This window comes from Podarcis bocagei, assembly GCF_964188305.1.
Source record: "Podarcis bocagei genome assembly, chromosome: 12".
Classification (NCBI taxonomy): domain Eukaryota; kingdom Metazoa; phylum Chordata; class Lepidosauria; order Squamata; family Lacertidae; genus Podarcis; species Podarcis bocagei.
The window spans coordinates 14,399,816-14,418,646 of NC_138137.1; the positions used below are offsets into that span (position 1 = coordinate 14,399,816).

Here is an 18,831-nt window from a genome sequence, read left to right on the forward strand (position 1 = left end):
TTAATGGATCTTGGCAATGTGTTCAGCAGTTTGTGTTCAGCAAGGAGAAAAGAGTGTTTCATGGCTTAGGTTTACTGCAAAGGATGTGTTCACAAATGGGCTATGCAACAAAACTTGGCTTGCTCCAGTCAGCCGTGCCCCTCTTCAGAACACTCCATTCCATCTCTCTTTCTATCATGTTTTCTTCCCTCCCCATTTCCAGTCAAGTCAGAATTATGTAGCCACTGAGTGTGCTTTTATTCACTAAGCTGTTTGGGATTTCCCCATCGGTCCCACCCCCCTCCTTTTTTTGTAATCCTCCAGATTTTGAGTTTACCTTGAGCTTACCTTTGCGGCATCTCTCTAGTGCATGGCTACAAGAAAAACAGGCCCTCTCCTCTGAACACTGGAAATAGAAGGATATGTGTATCTATGTAGTTTAAGATAATTAGTATCCCACCAGTTGGGGAAATATTGGGATTTCAATACCCAGTACTCTGTGGGTTCAGCCTGGATGGCCAATAAGACTCCAGTTGTCAAACAAGACATTTATTTAGGCATTTCAAGGCCAGTGCGACACAGCCTCAACCAGCAAGTAATTAAGGGGTGGCACCCTAAATATGAAAAGAAAAAAAAATCACATGCATTTATACATTTGCAAGCAAAGGGAGGCAAAAGGGCAGCTATGGTCCATGTATGGCAGTGTGTCTTTCTACTAGCTTCTACTGGTTTAATCACAAAACATAGTATTTTCTTCCATGCTTTGTCCTAAACAGTTATAGCAATAGCTCCTGCAAACATGTCTTTTTGTCCTCCTCTTGTGGCTCTCTTGCAGACCCAACCTTCACGTTCCAACCTTCACATTGCCCACACATTTCAACTTTTAATGTTATTATTTCTATATTTCCCCTCCAACACACATTCCCACCAATAAGAATATAACTCGCAAGACCCATGCTCAGATAGTTTTCATGTCATACAGTGGTACCTCAGGTTACAGACGCTTCAGGTTACAGATTCCCCTAACCCAGAAATAGTACCTCGGGTTAAGAACTTTGCTTCAGGATGAGAACAGAAATCGCGTAGCGGCGGCAGCGGGAGCCCCCATTAGTTAAAGTGGTACCTCAGATTAAAAACAGTTTCAGGTTAAGAACGGACTTCCAGAACGAATTAAGTTCTTAACCCGAGGTACCACTGTATATGTTCTACAATGTAGCATAGCCCTTGTGTGCCTTACTACCTCTCTGGAGGTTGTGAGGTTTACTTGAATTCATATTAGGATGGTTGCTGTCAACCCAAAAAAAATCAAAATTGGGTCCCATGTCATTTTCCTGGTGAAGATAAAGGCAGTTTGATATCATAAGGAAAACTTTTTCAGTAGGTATTGAGGGGAAAATACCAATCAATCTCAAAGGACTAGAAATAAAAGAGCGTGGTGTTTTTAAAATCCACAATAATCAACTCTTTCATTATGCTACCACCATTGCTAGATAATTTAATATATATATTTTTAACGTGTGTGTGTGTGTTGCTGATGTACAGCTTCCAAATCTATGAAAGGTTTAGATCTAGCATGGATGGATAACTCTGTGTAAACATTCATGTTCTGCTCTTTGACCAAGAACTATTGTGTTACTGTCAGTTTCACCAATTTGTTGAGCTCTGTCTGAGCAATCATTTGTGTGGCTGTCAGAGGCAAGCCTTCTGCCAGTAACATGCCATGCCCTTTTGTTGAATTATATTGTGTTTTCCAATATTCTGCAACGCTTTGTGTCAAGAAATACAAAATGAGAGCACAAGAAATATGAGTACCGAATGTTACTGTGTTAGCAGGTAGAGTTGCTCTGTGGATTATTTTTGAGACTTCAACACTGAGGGTGTGTGTGTGAGAGAGAGGGGGGAGAGAGAGAAAATAAACAACTAAACTACGCATATATGTGCCAAGTTATTTTCCAATTAATAACCAAGTGATTAGCTATCTTCAAATGGAATTAAAAACCTAGGTAAATATATATATGTTTCATAGCAGCCTCCTCATATTAAAAGAGATACAATTTTTAGGGTCACCACTGAAAAGACTCTGCACCCTATCTCTAGTAATCTGTGCCAGATCACCATTAGCCTCCTGTGGTTAAGGGAATACTGTATTCAGGAGAACCCAGGCACAGACCATAATTGTCATGGTCCAGGATTGGACACTTTTGCTTCAGAAGAGGTACTGTGGGATGTAAAGAATACTGATAACCAGGAGTCTTTCTCCCTAAACCATCTTAGGAAATAATCACTGACGCAATCTTTTTGTAGAGCAGAGCTTGTCAAACTTTTCATGTCGGTGACACACTTTTTAGACATGCATCATTTCACGACACAGTAATTCAGTTTTTATAGCAAACTGGAGGTTAAACTAACCCTTTTCCAGCCCCGGCGGCAGCATGGGGAGTGTTCACCCAACACACTGCAGCCGACACACTCACGTGACACAAAGTTTGGAAAGCTCTGTTGTAGAGCCTTCCATGAATGAGGAGGATGAATCCCAAAGAGCCATGCTTCTTGGATCCCTTCTTCCTGAAAATATTTTCTTGCCAAAATAGATTCTTCTTACTCTTCCCAGAAACTCATTTCTGAGCATTCCTGCTTCACAACAAGACTAACTCAGGGGTAGCAGGAGAGCTATCAACTTTGCCTTAATGCATGCCAGCAAAACAGATCACTACTCCTTTAACTGAGGACTGATCTTCTCAAGGCTAGTCAGACTCAGAACACACTTCCCCCAAGAGGGTGAAGCCTAGAACATGTGTCTCTGTAGGACTATTTCAACCTTCGGTAGACTTTATACCAGTGGTGGATCTGCTCTTTAGCTCAGGGATGGAGATGTTCTTGGACTGCAGATGCCAACAGTTCCAGCCCCCATGTCCAGTGGTTAGATGTTATGGGAGTTGTAGTCCAGCAATATAATGAGGACCATGGCTCCCCATCGCTGCTGTAGTTGTCACCATGTTAATTAGCTTTAGTATTGTCAATAGCTGCCACAGTGTGTTGTTCATACTAGTGTCCCACTGCGAGCTTCTCACTGGCTGCCAAGCCCATCCAAAGCCAGGGCTGCAGATACTCCACAGTTTTGCACTATGATGCCAGGCAATGATTCCCCTGTGGAGTTTAGTCACAAACAGATTAATATGTGTCACTGTTATTTGTACAAGGTTATGTACACTGTGGAAAGCCATTGGGTTGTATTCATCTAAGTCGCTGTGCAAGTGGAATGAATTCTGCTTTCACAATGGGAGTTTCCCCTCCTTTGTTGGCATTTAGAGTTAAAATTATCAGCAGAAGTGGAAGTTTACTGTATCGTTGTTGAAGGACCACACTTTACCCTGAATATCATCACACTGAGACTCTGTGTTTAGGTAAATAAGAAAGCTACATTTATTACAGGAAATACAGGCATGATTGGAAATATCCTAGTTTTATCTAACTAAGGTGGAGATCCTTTGAGTTCTGCTTGCTCTTCTCCCATGGTGAGGAGGAAGAAGAAAGAAGTAGAAAATGAGGTTAGGAACCCCAAGTCTAGCATCTGAGGGAGGGTCAGCACAGGTTTGGCCAGAAAGGACAATCTGGGGAGGTTCTTCTCTCTGTTCCCTCTTTCCCATGTTGACAAATCAGCCTTCCAACATCATTCTCCTCCTTTATCTGCCCCTTCTCCTGGGTTGGTGCAATGAATTCATGCAGAGGTGAGGAACAGGAAGTTCCATTGCATGAGTAGACATCATCCTGTTTGTGCAATGACTTAATTGGATCCACCCATTGCTTAATAAATGGATTAATATCTCGCTGAGCAGTGAGGAGCACCTTTTCATGCACAAATGCTTCAACAGGATCTGGACAGTATTATCCAAATTGTCTATTTTGTAGGATATAACAGATTATCAAGTGAGTTGGCAAATGCATATCAGTATTGACCCACAGATTAAGCAGTCACCTTTACATTGATTACCACAGTCTCAAATCAAGCCAGGTCTTTTGCTGGTTATGAAGGAAATTTGCAACATCAGTATTGACTTTATATTTTGTGGTGGTACAAAAACTCAGCTGAAATAGGCACTGTAGTTTCAGTTTAGCATCAAAATACAGTGACCCACTGCCTTTACTTACTTGAGAGTTGAGCTGAATTAACAAGCCTAGTTCTGTTGGCATCAAATGTCTTAATTTCTTTCCATTGTGGCGCTGTCTTATCACTTTCTATTTCAAACAGCTGGTTAGATGGTAATGAGTCCTTTAACATTGTTAGCGATATGTATATTTCCATATGCACGGTTTGCACTTTGTTCTAAGACCTTCCACCCTGCTGTCCAACTGCATTAGCTGCCGTAAGAGATCTTCTTAGCATTCACAATTATGCAATTGCCAATTCTTCTCATCTTGTCGTCTTTCTGAATTTATTGATGTTGCTCATTTTGCGAAGAGCTCTTTCCCTCTTTCCATAGATGTCATTTTAAATAATCATCTCTGATTGTTGCCTAAGTTGCACAAATACCAGCGCAGGAGCAGGATAAATTAATTTTTCATGGCACTGGCCTTTTCTTTGGAAGGAGGTAGCTCACCTCTTGCCTTTTCCATAGTAAGTGTTAATATATATTCCATTTAGTGCTGACAGTCTATACTCTGTCCTCATTAATGGAGATAATTTTAATAGGCTGCAGCATTACCGCCATGGAGATTGATCAGAGCTGGTCCATAAAGAATACATTTTCAGCTCTCCTTACATGGTTGTCTTGAATAGTAGATGATAGAAGATCCTCTGCCATTTAATGGATGTCAGCTGGTAACTGTGATGTTAAATGGTTATAAAATGCTGTGTATGTGTGTGCGAGAGGGAGAGAGAGAGAGAGAGAGAGAGAGAGAGAGAATGAAGTATTTAAGTGCTGTTTTAGAAAGCACTTGAATAGAAGCTGGAATGATACTAGGACTACAGTGCTATCTAGCTCTGTATTGTTTTCTCTGACTGTCAGTGACTCTTCACAGTCTCAGGAAGGGCTCTCTCCTGCTCCTATCTTGGACCTTCTGCATGCAAAGCAGATGTTCTACCACTGAACTACAGCTCTTCCCCTTCAGGAAAAAAAAATCAGCTATGAACATTTACCTAGGAGTAAGTTCCATTGCAACTAGTGGGACGTACTTCTCAGCCAACACACATAGAATTAGACTGTAAATCAGGAGGTCGAGATAATTTCAAAAAATAATACAGCGGTACCTCAGGTTACATACGTTTCAGGTTACATACGCTTCAGGTTACAGACTCCGCTAACCCAGAAATAGTGCTTCAGGTTAAGAACTTTACTTCAGGATGAAAACAGAAATCGTGCTCCAGTGGTGCGGCGGCAGCGGGAGGCCCCATTAGCTAAAGTGGTGCTTCAGGTTAAGAACAGTTTCAGGTTAAGTACGGACCTCCGGAACGAATTAAGTTCTTAACCCGAGGTACCACTGTAATGAGGAACTGAACACAAACAGAACCAAGGGGTTCAACTAAACTGAGGACAGAACTTCATGTTACACCAAGAAACACAGGCCTCACTCTTCCTCCCTATGGATGCAGAATAAAGGAAATTAAGGAGTGTATATTTTGAGGGATATATGTGAGAACAAGTGCTTCATGCTTCTCTCACCTTCCACTTTATCCCTGTGTGTGATTTACCTCAGAACTCTGTGCCAAGCTTATTTCTAGACAGCAGGGGGGGAAAGGGGTAGCTGGAGGGAGTAGTTGTGGGGAGAACGTCAAAGCAGCCAAAGGGTTCAGAGCCTTCCTCAATATTGCCCTGTGCTCCCTGCCACATTTTCCAAATTCCACGAACACATCCATTGTGAGCAGTTGGTGGACTAACAAGTAAATTTATTGGAGCTGGCCATGGTTCTGAACTGTTACTCACAGTTACTATACCACTGCAGACATTACCAGGGCAGAATGTAACAAGTGCCTGTGTTGAATGTCTATTATGCATACCTCTCTGAAATGAAGAGAACTTGCAAAAGTAAAAAGCATGCTAAAGGAATCGGAAAACTGCTTTGTCACACAGGCAGCTCAAATCATGTCAGTTTGGTTAGAGAGTCTGCTCAAATGTGGATTTATAGCCAAGTTTTGTTGGTATTATATTGTTTTGCTGTATTCTACTGTGCTGTTGTGTCTTTATTGGAGTAATGGCAAGTGATGGAGAAGAATCTGATGGAAGAGGATTTTTCTCTTAAGGTGGACAGGGGGGACCTGACTTGCTAAGCAGTACACAGGCTTGTGTTCAAATCTCATTCGTTCTTAGTTGAAGGCTCACTTTGTTGTTACAGAATCTCTCAAACAGAATAAGTGAACTTTAAATTTACAGAAAAGTATCAACATGGGCTCTGACGATATGGTCTCTGAATAAATTGCTTAACCTCTGTGATTTGCCATCTGTAAAATGAGTTGACAGGAAAGTCATACAAATTGACACTGGAAAACTATTTGGGGATCACAAGGAAGACGTTGCTTCCAAGCCATTGTTGTGTTATAATTACGTTGTGAAGGAGCACTGAGAGCACTGAGATGAACTTTTGCTTCAGTGGGTTTCTGTCATTACTATGCATGAAAATGTGGCGGCCTTTCTTTCTGGCTGATGATTTGAAGTCATTGCAGCATACGTTTATCCAAAACATGTCGCAGTCTCAAAGTAACATTCTCAAATAGGACACAGAATGAATATGTAGTCCGACCGGAATGAAGGTATTCATTGCATCAAACTCACAATACTTCCCTTTCCCCACAAATATTCTTCCATCCTTCCTCTTAACAAAACTATCCATTCTAGAAGCCCTGCTAGAAATCCTAATTTCTAATGAGATTGGCATGGAGTAGAGCAAGGGCCCACTTTCTCTGCAGTAACCCTTGCCTTTGGATTGGCCACCCCTCAAAGGTACATCTCGCCACAGCATTGGTGTCATTTCATAGGCAGGTAAAGACTTTTTGGGAAGCAGTGAGGTACATTGGACATCTGAATATCTGTCGATACTGCTGGTTTTATTTGCAAACCAAATGTCATACAGTGGTACCTCAGGTTACATACGCTTCAGGTTACAGACTTCACTAACCCAGAACTAGTACCTCGGGTTAAGAACTTTGCTTCAGGATGAGAATAGAAATCGTGCTCTGGCGGTGTGGCAGCAGCGGGAGGCCCCATTAGCTAAAGTGGTGATCCAGGTTAAGAACAGTTTCAGGTTAAGAACGGACCTCCGGGAGGAATTAAATACTTAACCCGAGGTACCACTGTATCTTGTTTTATGTTTCAGTTTTATGGTTTAGTCTTTGGTTTAGATTCTTGTGCCTTTGGTTGAAGAGTGGATTATAAATACATTTAATAAGTGAATAAGTCACTGGAAAACGTCATACACTTAGGACACTTCAGGGCATGGTAGACATCTAGGCAATAGGTGCTCTGAATTGGACCATTGGGCATCTTCAGGAATCATACCAAATACTGCTTGTCCAGCTGGACTTATAAAATAAGACATGGTACAGTGACCAAGGTGGTTGAAAGGGCTATGTCAGTTCTAAACCATTAACCTGAGGCATGTAGCTAAATTTCCAAGCAGCAATTCTAGGGCACAATAAATCTATAATGTCACTGCTCTGGTTTCATACTCAAAAGTGAATAACATTATTCGAAAGCATGTGCAACAGCAACACTTCTAGCAGCTACCAATAAAATAAGGGCCACTATGGTGCTCTCTGAGTCTTAATTTGTGCAGTCTTTCATTTGGCAATTGTAGCTGTTCAGCTGTACTTTAGGTTTGATGTACTCTGTGCAAAAATTGCAGTGGCTGATACAAATAATAATAATAATAATTTTTATTTATACCCTGCCCTCCCCAGCCAAGGCCAGGTTCAGGACGGCTAGCAAGCAATAATAAAAACAAGTTGAATGAATACAACTTAAAAACAAGATTAAAATACAACATTAAAATATTGAAACAATAAAATATTAAAATGCAGCCTCATCACAAGAGGAGAAGGAAAGGAAAAAAGAAAGAGGGGGAGGGAATCAAATTGGTTCCAAGCCAAAGGCCAGGCGGAACAACTCTGTCTTACAGGCCCTGCAGAAAGAAATCAGATCCTGCAGGGCCCTGGTCTCATGAGGCAGAGCGTTCCACCAGGCTGGAGCCAGTGTTGAAAAGGCCCTGCCTCTGGTTGAAGCTAATCTAACTTCCTTAGGGCCTGGGACCACTGGGTGTTGTTATTTATGGACCTTGAGGCTCTCCGTGGGGCATACCAGGAGAGATATAAAATAAATTTCAATCTGTCATGTGTCCCCATCAAGTGCGTCTAGGAGGGAGAAGTATGAGGCAGGCAGGCAGATTCTAATTTCTTGAATTTAATGTGCTCCCCCCCCAGCCAAAGAAACTAGTTTGTATTTTGTACTTTGGCATCTATACTCGGATACAAACAAACAAGAACAATCCCTAGCCTTGTTGATTACATATTTCCTTCTTCCCCAGTAAGGATTTTTTTTCTTTTACATAAGGTTTTTTTAAAAAATAATAATCCTTTTTTTGAATCACCTTCTATTTGTGTATGGGTCTCTTTTTCAGCTATCTCTTCTGCCATGAGGTGTGTCACTGGTTAATGAGAAATGACTCTGTAAGGGAGTCCCTAGGTGACATGATGTACCTTTTTCCCTGATGAAAGAAAGGGAAAATGAAATCAACGTGGCAGTGAATGAAAAATGCATTACGGTGTGACCTAGAGAGGACACTTCCTTCTCAAACCCATCATGTTTCTGTACTATCTCCCTCTCAGAAATACTAGCTTCTCGCCAGGGAAGGACTGAAGGAAGTGGCTAATAAAATACTAATTTGCCGGTGAAATATTGGAGGGGGAAATACTAAAGCAAACTATAATAACAACTACTCGTACATAATTCTCCATTTAAGATGCAGCAGAATATTTCACTTATCTGCCTTTTATGCAGTCTGGTTTGGGTGTGATCAAAGGTGCTATAAAATACAGTGGTACCTTGGGTTACAGTTGCTTCAGGTTACAGACTCTGCTAACCCAGAAATAGTACCTCGGGTTAAGAACTTTGCTTCAGGATGAGAACAGAAATCACACGGCGGCAGCGGGAGGCCCCATTAGCTAAAGTGGCACCTCAGGTTAAGAACAGTTTCAGGTTAAGAACGGACCTCCAGAACGAATTAAGTTCTTAACCCAAGGTACGACTGTACTTTTCTTATCCTCCCAACTTCGATGCATTCAAACTTTACTAGAATATTGCAAATTAGTGATTACACTTAAGGGCCAGTAGCAAAGGGCTATTTGGTCCTCCTGCCACTTCTTACTCCATTTCAGTAATGTAGGAATAAAGTGACTAGGTCATGGGAATCGTAGAGGAAGAACCACAAGCCCCACTCTGTCCTTGGATGCTACATATAGAAGGAGTAGGTTAAGTGTATAGCATTATATCAAGGAGGAGAAAAGATATCCCAGCGGAATGAGGCAATCAGGTCCTGTTCCTCGGAGAGATTTCCCTCCACCTCTCCTGATACTGAAGTCATCCAGGTTGGTTTGTTTTTAGGTGCAATCATTACCAGCCCTGTTACAGTACATTTCAAGAGTCTTGTGAGATTGGAATGATGCAAATGTTGACACCCCATCTAATCTGTTTGGAAAGGTGGAACAAGTGCAATGTTTTAAATAACCTAGAATGTAGCAGAATGGGGTGATGATACTCTCCTCACCCTCACCCCCACCCCACCCCCTTGCTCGCTTGAGATGTAAAGGACAGTGGCGTAGCGTGGGTTGTCAGCACCCGGGGCAAGGCAAGTAATTTGCGCCCCCTAACCCGTGGATTTGTGCCCCCTAACCCGTGGATTTGCGCCCCCTAACCCTAACCCCCAGATGTTGCGCCCGGTGCGGCCGGCCCCCCCTGTACCCCCCATGCTACGCCACTGGGAAAGGACACAAAACTTTCCAATAATTTTGTAACTCTGAAGCTGTGGACATCTATCCCCTAGCAAGTTTCAAAATTCAACACTCCCTGATGCCACTGCCTTGACATACTGGTACTTTAGCAAGACAATCCCCACCAGTTAACAACCAACCCATAAACCAGGGTTGTTGAAGCTTTTTCCAGCCAAGGGCAACATTCCCTCTTGGGTAACTTTCTGGGGGCCGCATGGCAGTGGAGGGTGTGGGGAAAGTGGATATGGAGAGAACCTCTCCATCCTCCATCCAGGCAAGCAAACTTCAAAGCCCGCTCTCAAAGGTAGATCTTAACCCTTGGCTCACACAAAAGGGGGTGGGCCCTCCCAGCTCTCACCTAGGAGCTTCCCTTTCTTCTCCCAGCCTCCCACCCTGGGAGGTCTTCCCTTCTATGCCACTCACACAGGGTCCTTCAACAACCATCCATCACCTTCATGTGAGTACCCTCATTAACCCACAGTAGCGGACACTGAAGAACATATCAAAGCAATAACGAAAAGCAAAGTAGATAAGAGAAGAAAAAGGGGGGAGGGAAGATAAAGCTCATTTTAAAAATTAAAAGAAAAATTCTGATTCTAGTATTTGTGAAATACAAGGGCACATTCCAGCCAAGTGAAATCACTAGAGAAGAGTGCAGAGCCAAGTCAGTGTGGGGTGTGACCTGGCAGCTATGGCTGAGTTTCTGCAGCCCTGCCATAAATTCATAATAATGCCAAGGATGCTTATTTAAAATCCAGTGCAATAGCAACCTGTGAATGTGCAGCTGCATACATTCTGGTGAGAGGTTTTTTAAAAAGTGGAGATTCAACAGCCAAAGAATAACAGCCCAACTATCCCCAAGAAGAGGCACGTTGCAATAAAGCCGGCACCCATGCACAGAGGGTGCATTTCTGCCATGAGAGCCCTGGAAAGAACAAACAGCTCCCCAGATTTGGCTGGGAGATGACCAGTCTTTGCTGGAGAACAAGTTTTGTTCAGCACACTTTCATAGAATCATAGAGTTGGAAGAGACCACAAGGGCCATCGAGTCCAACCCCCTGCCAAGCAGGAAACACCATCAGAGCACTCCTGACATATGGTTGTCAAGCCTCTGCTTAAAGACCTCCAAAGAAGGAGACTCCACCACACTCCTTGGCAGCAAATTCCACTGTCGAACAGCTCTTACTGTCAGGAAGTTCTTCCTAATGTTTAGGTGGAATCTTCTTTCTTGTAGTTTGGCTCCATTGCTCCGTGTCCGCTTCTCTGGAGCAGCAGAAAACAACCTTTCTCCCTCCTCTATGTGACATCCTTTTATATATTTGAACATGGCTATCATATCACCCCTTAACCTCCTCTTCTCCAGGCTAAACATGCCCAGCTCCCTTAGCCGTTCCTCATAAGGCATCGTTGCTTTCACAAGCATGATTCCAGCAGTCATTACAACCGCCATGGAAATCCCTGGAGAATCTCTGGATACTTTTGATGGCTACTTGGCCAGGATCAGAGACAGCATGCCTCTGAATACCAATTGCTGTGCATCACAAGTGTTGTGCTCATCGCTTGGCTCCTGGCCTCTCCCTGCACATCTGGTTGGCCACTGTGGGAAAGATAATGCTGGGCTGGACTAGATAGGAACCCAGGAAGGATCCTCTTATGCCCTTAAGTTATTATGAAAGGTGACGTAAGGGAAAATGCCAGTAGTTTATCTAAGGCCACCTGCTGCACTCATGGATGAGCTGATATTTGAATGGAAGATTTCTGTTCCAGCTCATCCTTCTTAAGACTGTGCTTTTTGCCACTGCTATTTCTATACCAGCCAAATATACCAACATCACTTCAAAATATAATTGTCCTTCTGCATTCTGTAAGTGACCAGTTTTATTGCATGTGTGACGGATATGAAGCATGAAAGTCACTGTCAGTATTGCAACTGGGACGGCAACAAACTGTTGTGGAACAGAGTGCTGCTGCTCAAAATTCCAGCTACTCCACTCCACCACAATACCTCTCCCACTCCAATATTCCTGTCTCCTCACCCCGGCAACAGACATGAGCAATTAGTACTCAAACCTCGCTATACACACCACAGATTTAGCTATCCAAACAGCTGGACCTATGTGTACTCTATAAACAATTAAGCAACCTTAAAATTTCCCATAGGAATCAATGGATATCATCAACTTGTTATGCAAACGTTCACCTAACAAATGATTTCCTGAAAACACATTGTGTTCAGGTAGTGAGATCTGTGTGTACTTCAGAGTAGTAGGAGCATAAATAATAATTTCATTCAGGGCCGTCTTAAGCATGTCCTGCGTCAAAGTGCAAAGATCCCTCCGGCGCCCCCCCCCCGGCAACCCCAAAACAAGGGAGGGGGCGGTGGAAAATGTCCTCTGCCTCCCCAACCGCCCTGATCCCCAGCGTGTTGGTGACCCTGAGTGCCATTTGGTTTTGTAACCAAAGACTACACCGAGCAAACATGCTTGGTTTATTGGTTAGAAATTGTCCCTTATTTGAGAACTGAAGATTCTTGGAGCAATCTCCCTACGGATACAAGAATACAGTGTTCCTGTTTAAAAGTGGTTTTACCATTGAACCTTTCCCTCTTTTTCCACAGAGAATGCAGAAAATGAGCAACATCTATGAATCAGCGGCCAATACTCTGGGGATCTTTAGTAGCCCATGTCTGACGAAGGTGGAACTGAGAGTCGCATGCAAAAGCATATCAGACAGAGATGCCCTCTCCAAGCCAGATCCTTGTGTCATCCTGAAAATGCAGTCGCATGGGCAGTGGTTTGAGGTAGGTGTCCAATTAAACGTATATTGGAGGCTTTATGTGTGTGCAGTTGACTTGATATCCTGCTGTACTACCCATTGCTGCTGAAAACTATTAATCAGTTCTCTAGGCTGCAATCCAGCAAGGCCCTTTGGGGAGTCTGGGGATGCTAAGGGCTTACAGGCACCAATATGCTCTGCTTAGTTTTTGGGCCAGCATCAGCCCCTTTCTCCCCTTACTTTTGAATCCATCAGGGTTAGAAAGCGGCTTATAATATGACAAAAGGAATCTGCTGCTTGGTAGAAAAATAGGTTTTAAAAAATCCCCACTTCTAACTTATATACATCTTGGTAGAGGAAAAATAAAGATTTCTGCAAACTGTCTCACTAAAGCATTTCTGTAACTCATTGATTTCAAATGAGACTTAAGCTGAAATCAGGGAGGACTTAAGTGCTTTATTTTGCTTCAATTGTTCCTCCTATAGACCAACTTATTTGGATTATGTAAGGAATGATGGTGAGAGGAAGAATCAAGAGTGCAGTTCCTTTTGGAGATTTTATATTCCATGCACACTTATTTGATAGCCCATTGTGCTCAGTGGGATTTATTTCCAAGTAGAAATGAATAGGGTTGCAATGCAAGAAGCTGTATTATTTCCCCAATGTTCCCAGTGATAAAAATACTGTATGCATGACCAAGAATGGAGAAGAATTTCATTTGGTCTGCACATTTAATTCACACCTCCTAGATTAATACACAGATCAGAACATACTTATCCTTCACATTTTGCGCTTCTCCAGATTTCACAACACAATTCTTTGCTCAAAAACATTCACCCAAATGTGTTAAAATGTATATTTTAGGATGCATATTTATTTATTTATTTATTTATTTATTTATTTATTTATTTAAATGATATTTATTAGAGTTTTACAAACAATAAAAGGTTACAAAGTTAAAAATAGAAAATAAAGAATAACAATAATAAAAGAAAAAAAGATACAAAAATACAGAGACAAAATACATAAAAAGTGAAAAGAAAGTTAAAAAAGAAAAAAAAGGAATCAATATTTTCATGTCTTATATTTCAGTTACTTGTTTCCTGACCTCCTCACACACCCCTTTTTTGTATTTCAGTTCAAATAGTTAATTCAGCAAATCTTTAGGATGCATATTTAGAAATGTGCACATTAAGAAAAAATCCCAATCCAGTAACAGGAGCTGCATGAGGAATCCTGGGTGCTGGATTGGTAGCTAGGCAAAGCAAGGGAAACTTCCATTTGCATTCATAGCATGGGTCCCTATTTGGTAAGAACGTCTGTAAACGGGAGCCCCCCCCCCCTCTTTTGTTGCAGTGAGTTTCCCAGAAGGAGGACATTCAACACCTTAAAAAGTTAATATTGCTTGTATTCTTAGTTCCCGAGACTGACTTCAAAAGGGAACTATTTCCTGCTTAACTCACAGGGCATTGAGATCTTAACCCAAGTGTTATGAAGCTAGGATCATATAATCCTATTGAAGTCACTTGGAAGTTTGATATTCTATTACATTCAATGGGAATGTGCAAAAACTCCCCTTCTGAAAAAGCAGAGTATATTTAGCATCTCTACTGTCCTTGGGACAGCTAAAGATCTGCCAGCCTTCACCTTGGCTTAGGGTGGGCTGGCTCATCTCCAGAGATCAAAGCTTTCGCTGTGCCCACTCTCCAGCTCTGGAAATCTAGCTCTGTAACTTCAACGCCACCCTGCCCCAACAGAGCTTGCCTTCACCACTATCAGGTATTTAGCTTCTGCTCTTCGCTGCCTCCTCCCTGCTAGACGCCCAGTACATTTCCGAGCAGAATTAAAAGTGTTGGTGCTGACCTTTAAAACCCTAAACGGCCTCGGCCCAGTATGCATGAAGGAGTGTCTCCACCCCCATCGTTCTGCCCAGACACTGAGGTCCAGCTCTGAGGGCCTTCTGGCGGTTCCCTCACGGCTAGGGTTACAGGGAACCAGGCAGAGGGCCTTCTTGGTAGTGGCGCCTGCCCTGTGGAACGCCCTCCCATCAGATGTCAAGGAAAGAAACAACTATAGTGGTACCTCTGGTTGCGAACGGGATCCGTTCCGGAGGCCCATTCGCAACATGAGCAGAACACAACCCACAGCGGCACATCTGCATGCGCGGGTTGCGATTCACCGCTTCTGTGCATGCGCGTGACGTCATTTTGCACGTCTGTGCATGTGCGAGCAGCAAAGAGCAGCAAAACCCAGAAGTAACCCTTTCCGGTACTTCCGGGTTGCCGCGGGACGCAACCTGAAAAAACGTATCATGGAGCAAACACAACATGAGGTATGACTGTATCTGACTTTTAGAAGATACCTGAAGGCAGCCCTGTTTAGGGAAGTTTTTAATGTTTGATGTTTTATCGTGTTTTTAATATTCTGTTGGGAGCCACCCAGAGTGGCTGGAGAAACCCAGCCAGATGGACGGGCTATAAATAAAATAGTAGTAGTAGTAATAATAATAATAATAATAATAATAATAATAATAATAATAAAAAATTATTTGACATACCCATGCGGATTATATAGACGCCACTGCAGTCTGTGTATACTGCTTATCCCTGGCATTGCACTAACACCTCTTTCCGCAGGACTAAGACCACGTTCCAATGAAGCAACATTGGGACCAAGTCCTGTATCATCTCCAGTCTTACATAATCCCCTCCCAGGGAATCACTCCCATGGGCGGCAGTGATGGCACTTGGATGGCTTCAAAAGAGGGTTGGACAAGTTCATGAAGGATGAGGCTGCTATCAAGGCTGTCTACCTTGATGGCTATGTTCTCTGTCAGAGGCAGTATGCTTCTGAATACCAGTTGTTGGAAACCACCACCAGAGGGGAATAATAATAATAATAATAATAATAATAATAATAATAATAATAATAATAATAATAATAATAATTTATACCCGGCCCAGCCACTCTGGGTGGCTTCCAACAAAACACTAAAATACAACAACCTAGTAAACATTAAAAGCTTCCCTAAACAGGGCTGCCTTCAGATGTCTTCTAAATGTTTGGTAGTTATTTTTCTCTTTGACATCCGGTGGGAGGGCGTTCCACAGGGCAGGTGCCACTACCAAGAAGGCCCTCTGCCTGGTTCCCTGTAACTTGGCTTCTCTCAGTGAGGGAAAGTGACTCAGGTCCTGCTTGCCGGCTTTCCATAGGCATCTGGTGAGAATACTAGGCTGGACTGGTTGGGCAACTGGCCTGGTGCTTTAAAATGTATGTGTGTGTGTGTATATGTGTGTGTGTGTGTGTGTGTGTGATATATATATATATATATATATATATATATATATATATATATATATATATATATGTAGGTTTTGGTGTCTTCGGGTGTCTTCCCGTGTAAGAGTTGGGGTGTCTAGGCGACGTTTCGACGAGGTCTCACTCGTCATCTTCAGGCTGGTGCTTTCGGCTTCTTGTTACTGGAACAGAGCAGGATCTCAGTGTTTGAGTTCCTATAAATACTGTTGAGGGGGTGTGGTGCAGAGAAGAAGTTCCCAGGTTATTGTGCCTTTTCTTCTTTTGTTCCTTAATTACTTGGGGGATATCTTGAGTGATATCTTGAGTGATATTCTGAGTACCACTTAGGTGGGTCATTAAGTGTGGATTAGTTGCTATAGCTTTCGTGTCTTGACCTTTTGAGCTTGTGAAGAGATTTTTCTGAGAAGATGGCTGTACTGCACTGAGTTGTATATATGGATTTATCCAAAGAACTGCAGTTTTGCCTCATACACACAGATTAGGTGGGTGGGGATACAGAAATGGACAGAATCCCCCAGCCTGTCATATAGGGCAATGGATAGTCACTCTGTGTCTTTGATAATCAGATACTCTTATTTCTCACAAGAAAAAGAGGCTCAGCATTGCCATATGCGATATCACCAACGTGTAAAATGACCTTTAAATTGGAAATTAATTTTAGGATAACAGGATTAAAAATAAAACCAACAGAATGGATTAATCACCGACAATAATTAAGGCTTATTCTGTTGTTACATAAGGTCACTCACTTCAAAACACATTAATTATGGAAACAAATTTCACAGCAAAATTTGCCAATAGCAAGAAAGAGTGGCTCTGGCATCCACCATATGTCTTACAAACATTCATAAATGTCTGCTGTTGCCTCTTAAACAATCGTACCTCCTCCCCTTAAAAATATGTATATTTGTACTAGCTGGTATGACACAAACATCTTGAAGTGTCTAGAAATGTGGCTGCAATTTCCCTTTTAAAAATACATGGGGTATGAGTTGCACATCACAGCTGCAATCCTAACCACTTCAAATCATAGTAAGTCCCACTGAACAGTGAGGCTTTTTCCCAGGTAAAAAGGGGTAGGATTGCAGACCAAGGCAGTGTCTCTTGGAGTTGACAAAAATGATGCATGGAATTCTCAAGCAAATACTCCAGATTTAAAATTAGCAGGTTACTTTTTTAAAATTGTCCCTATTATAAATGCTGTTGGATTTATAAGATGAGGGTAGATAAAGGTATAAAATACTTAATATCATGGGTTGTATTCAATTAAGTTTTACTCAGCGTAGACCTATGGACATTCATTTACTGAACTCAGTCACAGGTTGGCATCCATCTGCCTTGGGATACAATGTAGGAATGCACCTTAGGTGGTGAGGTCTAAGTGTTGGAAGGTTGCAACGCCTGCTGTGGCCGTAGAGACTGATGTGGGAGAGACATGTTTTGTTGCAACTGGGGCAGATAAAGGAGTCCAGTTGTGCTGCTGCAGAGGCACCATTGCATTTCTGCTCTCTGCGATTATTTATTTATCACCCACCCTTTGCCCTAAGGTCCCAGGGTGGGTCTCCTCTGAGTAAAACTCTGTTGAATACCACCCAGTTGGGGTTGATATTTTCTTGCAAAACATTAACTGCTGTGGTTTTTTAAAAAAGCTGTGGAGAGTTCATGCAAAAGAGATGCTTGAATATTTTTGATATTGCAAACTCCTAAATGAAATGACTTGATTTGCAGCTCTCAGACCATAATGCCGTGGTTCTCACACTCCGCCCCCCCCCCCCCCCCGGGCCACAATTTTAGAATAAAAATTTGCTTGCGCCACACCAATTTTTTTATTGATAAGAAATATATTGGAAAACAGAAATAAACAACTCCCTTCAGTGCTTGATTTATAACAACTACTTTATAATATGATCATGGGACAGCCAGGAAAAAAAATTGTGGGGACGGGATTTGATGGTGATGCTGTATCCTTTCAGTGTTTTCTTGCCGGACAGCAATAGGTGCAGGTTAATTTGTTACACCGTGAAGCTGCTTGGGCTGCTCACTTTATCTGTCAACTACAAATCAGGTTATTGAATTGCTGTCGGGAGATAATGCACAACACTCAAGAAAAAGCTTCAGGTTTACTACTAAAGAAATGATTGCATTTGAGGTGCGATATGAAAATAAGCTCAGATATGCCACAGTTGCAGAAACCCTGTATCACACGGCCAATGTAGTATACTGGATAGTGTTAGACTTTGAAGGCTTGTGGCTGATTCCAGCCGACTCCTAATCATGGATAGGGATAGGTTTGAAAGGAGCCTACTAGATGCTTGTGCTTCTATTGCTGCTTGGCCAGGGCTGAACTGATACTACCCTTGCTGGTACCTTTCCCAGGAAAATCAGAGGCTCACTATGTCAGGTTCCTACTGGAAGACCGGACAAAAGCTAGAACGTTAGCAGTGGCAAAGTTTTTATCGGTGGTTGCAAGAACAAATGAGCCCTATATTCTAAACAAAATGCTTGATTAACCTGGAGGTAGGCTGTATGAATTGTGTATTGATTTGTAATGATTTGTTGGGTCTCTGGACCGTAATAAAGATTGATTGATTGATTGATTGATTGATTGATCTATAGCTGCTTCTACCTTGGGTCAATGTCCTCAATCTTTTCCCACTGGGAACTAGGACTACAAGTCCCAGAAACCCTAGTGGGAAACTGATGCTTCCTAAGTAACATAGAGTGGGCACGGAGTGTCAGTTTCCCATTTGGGGATTCTGGGACTTGTGGTTCCAGTCCTGAGC

The 18,831-nt window shown here is 42.3% G+C and overlaps 2 protein-coding genes across 6 annotated transcripts in view; one reads left to right on the forward strand and one right to left on the reverse strand.

Moving 5' to 3' along the window:
• Positions 1 to 18,831, reverse strand: part of LOC308570119 (prostatic acid phosphatase-like) — a 269,185-nt gene that overhangs the window by 203,327 nt on the left and 47,027 nt on the right. The gene's annotated exons all lie outside the window — the stretch shown is intronic.
• The window catches only part of CPNE4 (copine 4), a 265,049-nt gene that overhangs the window by 111,748 nt on the left and 134,470 nt on the right, over positions 1 to 18,831 (forward strand). For all 5 annotated transcript variants that reach the window (XM_081164654.1, XM_081164651.1, XM_081164655.1 and 2 more), the window contains one exon: positions 12,573 to 12,755. In XM_081164654.1, the coding sequence (XP_081020780.1) occupies positions 12,576 to 12,755 (180 nt within the window). In that variant the 5' untranslated portion in view covers positions 12,573 to 12,575. The remainder of the gene's footprint in view (positions 1 to 12,572; positions 12,756 to 18,831) is intronic.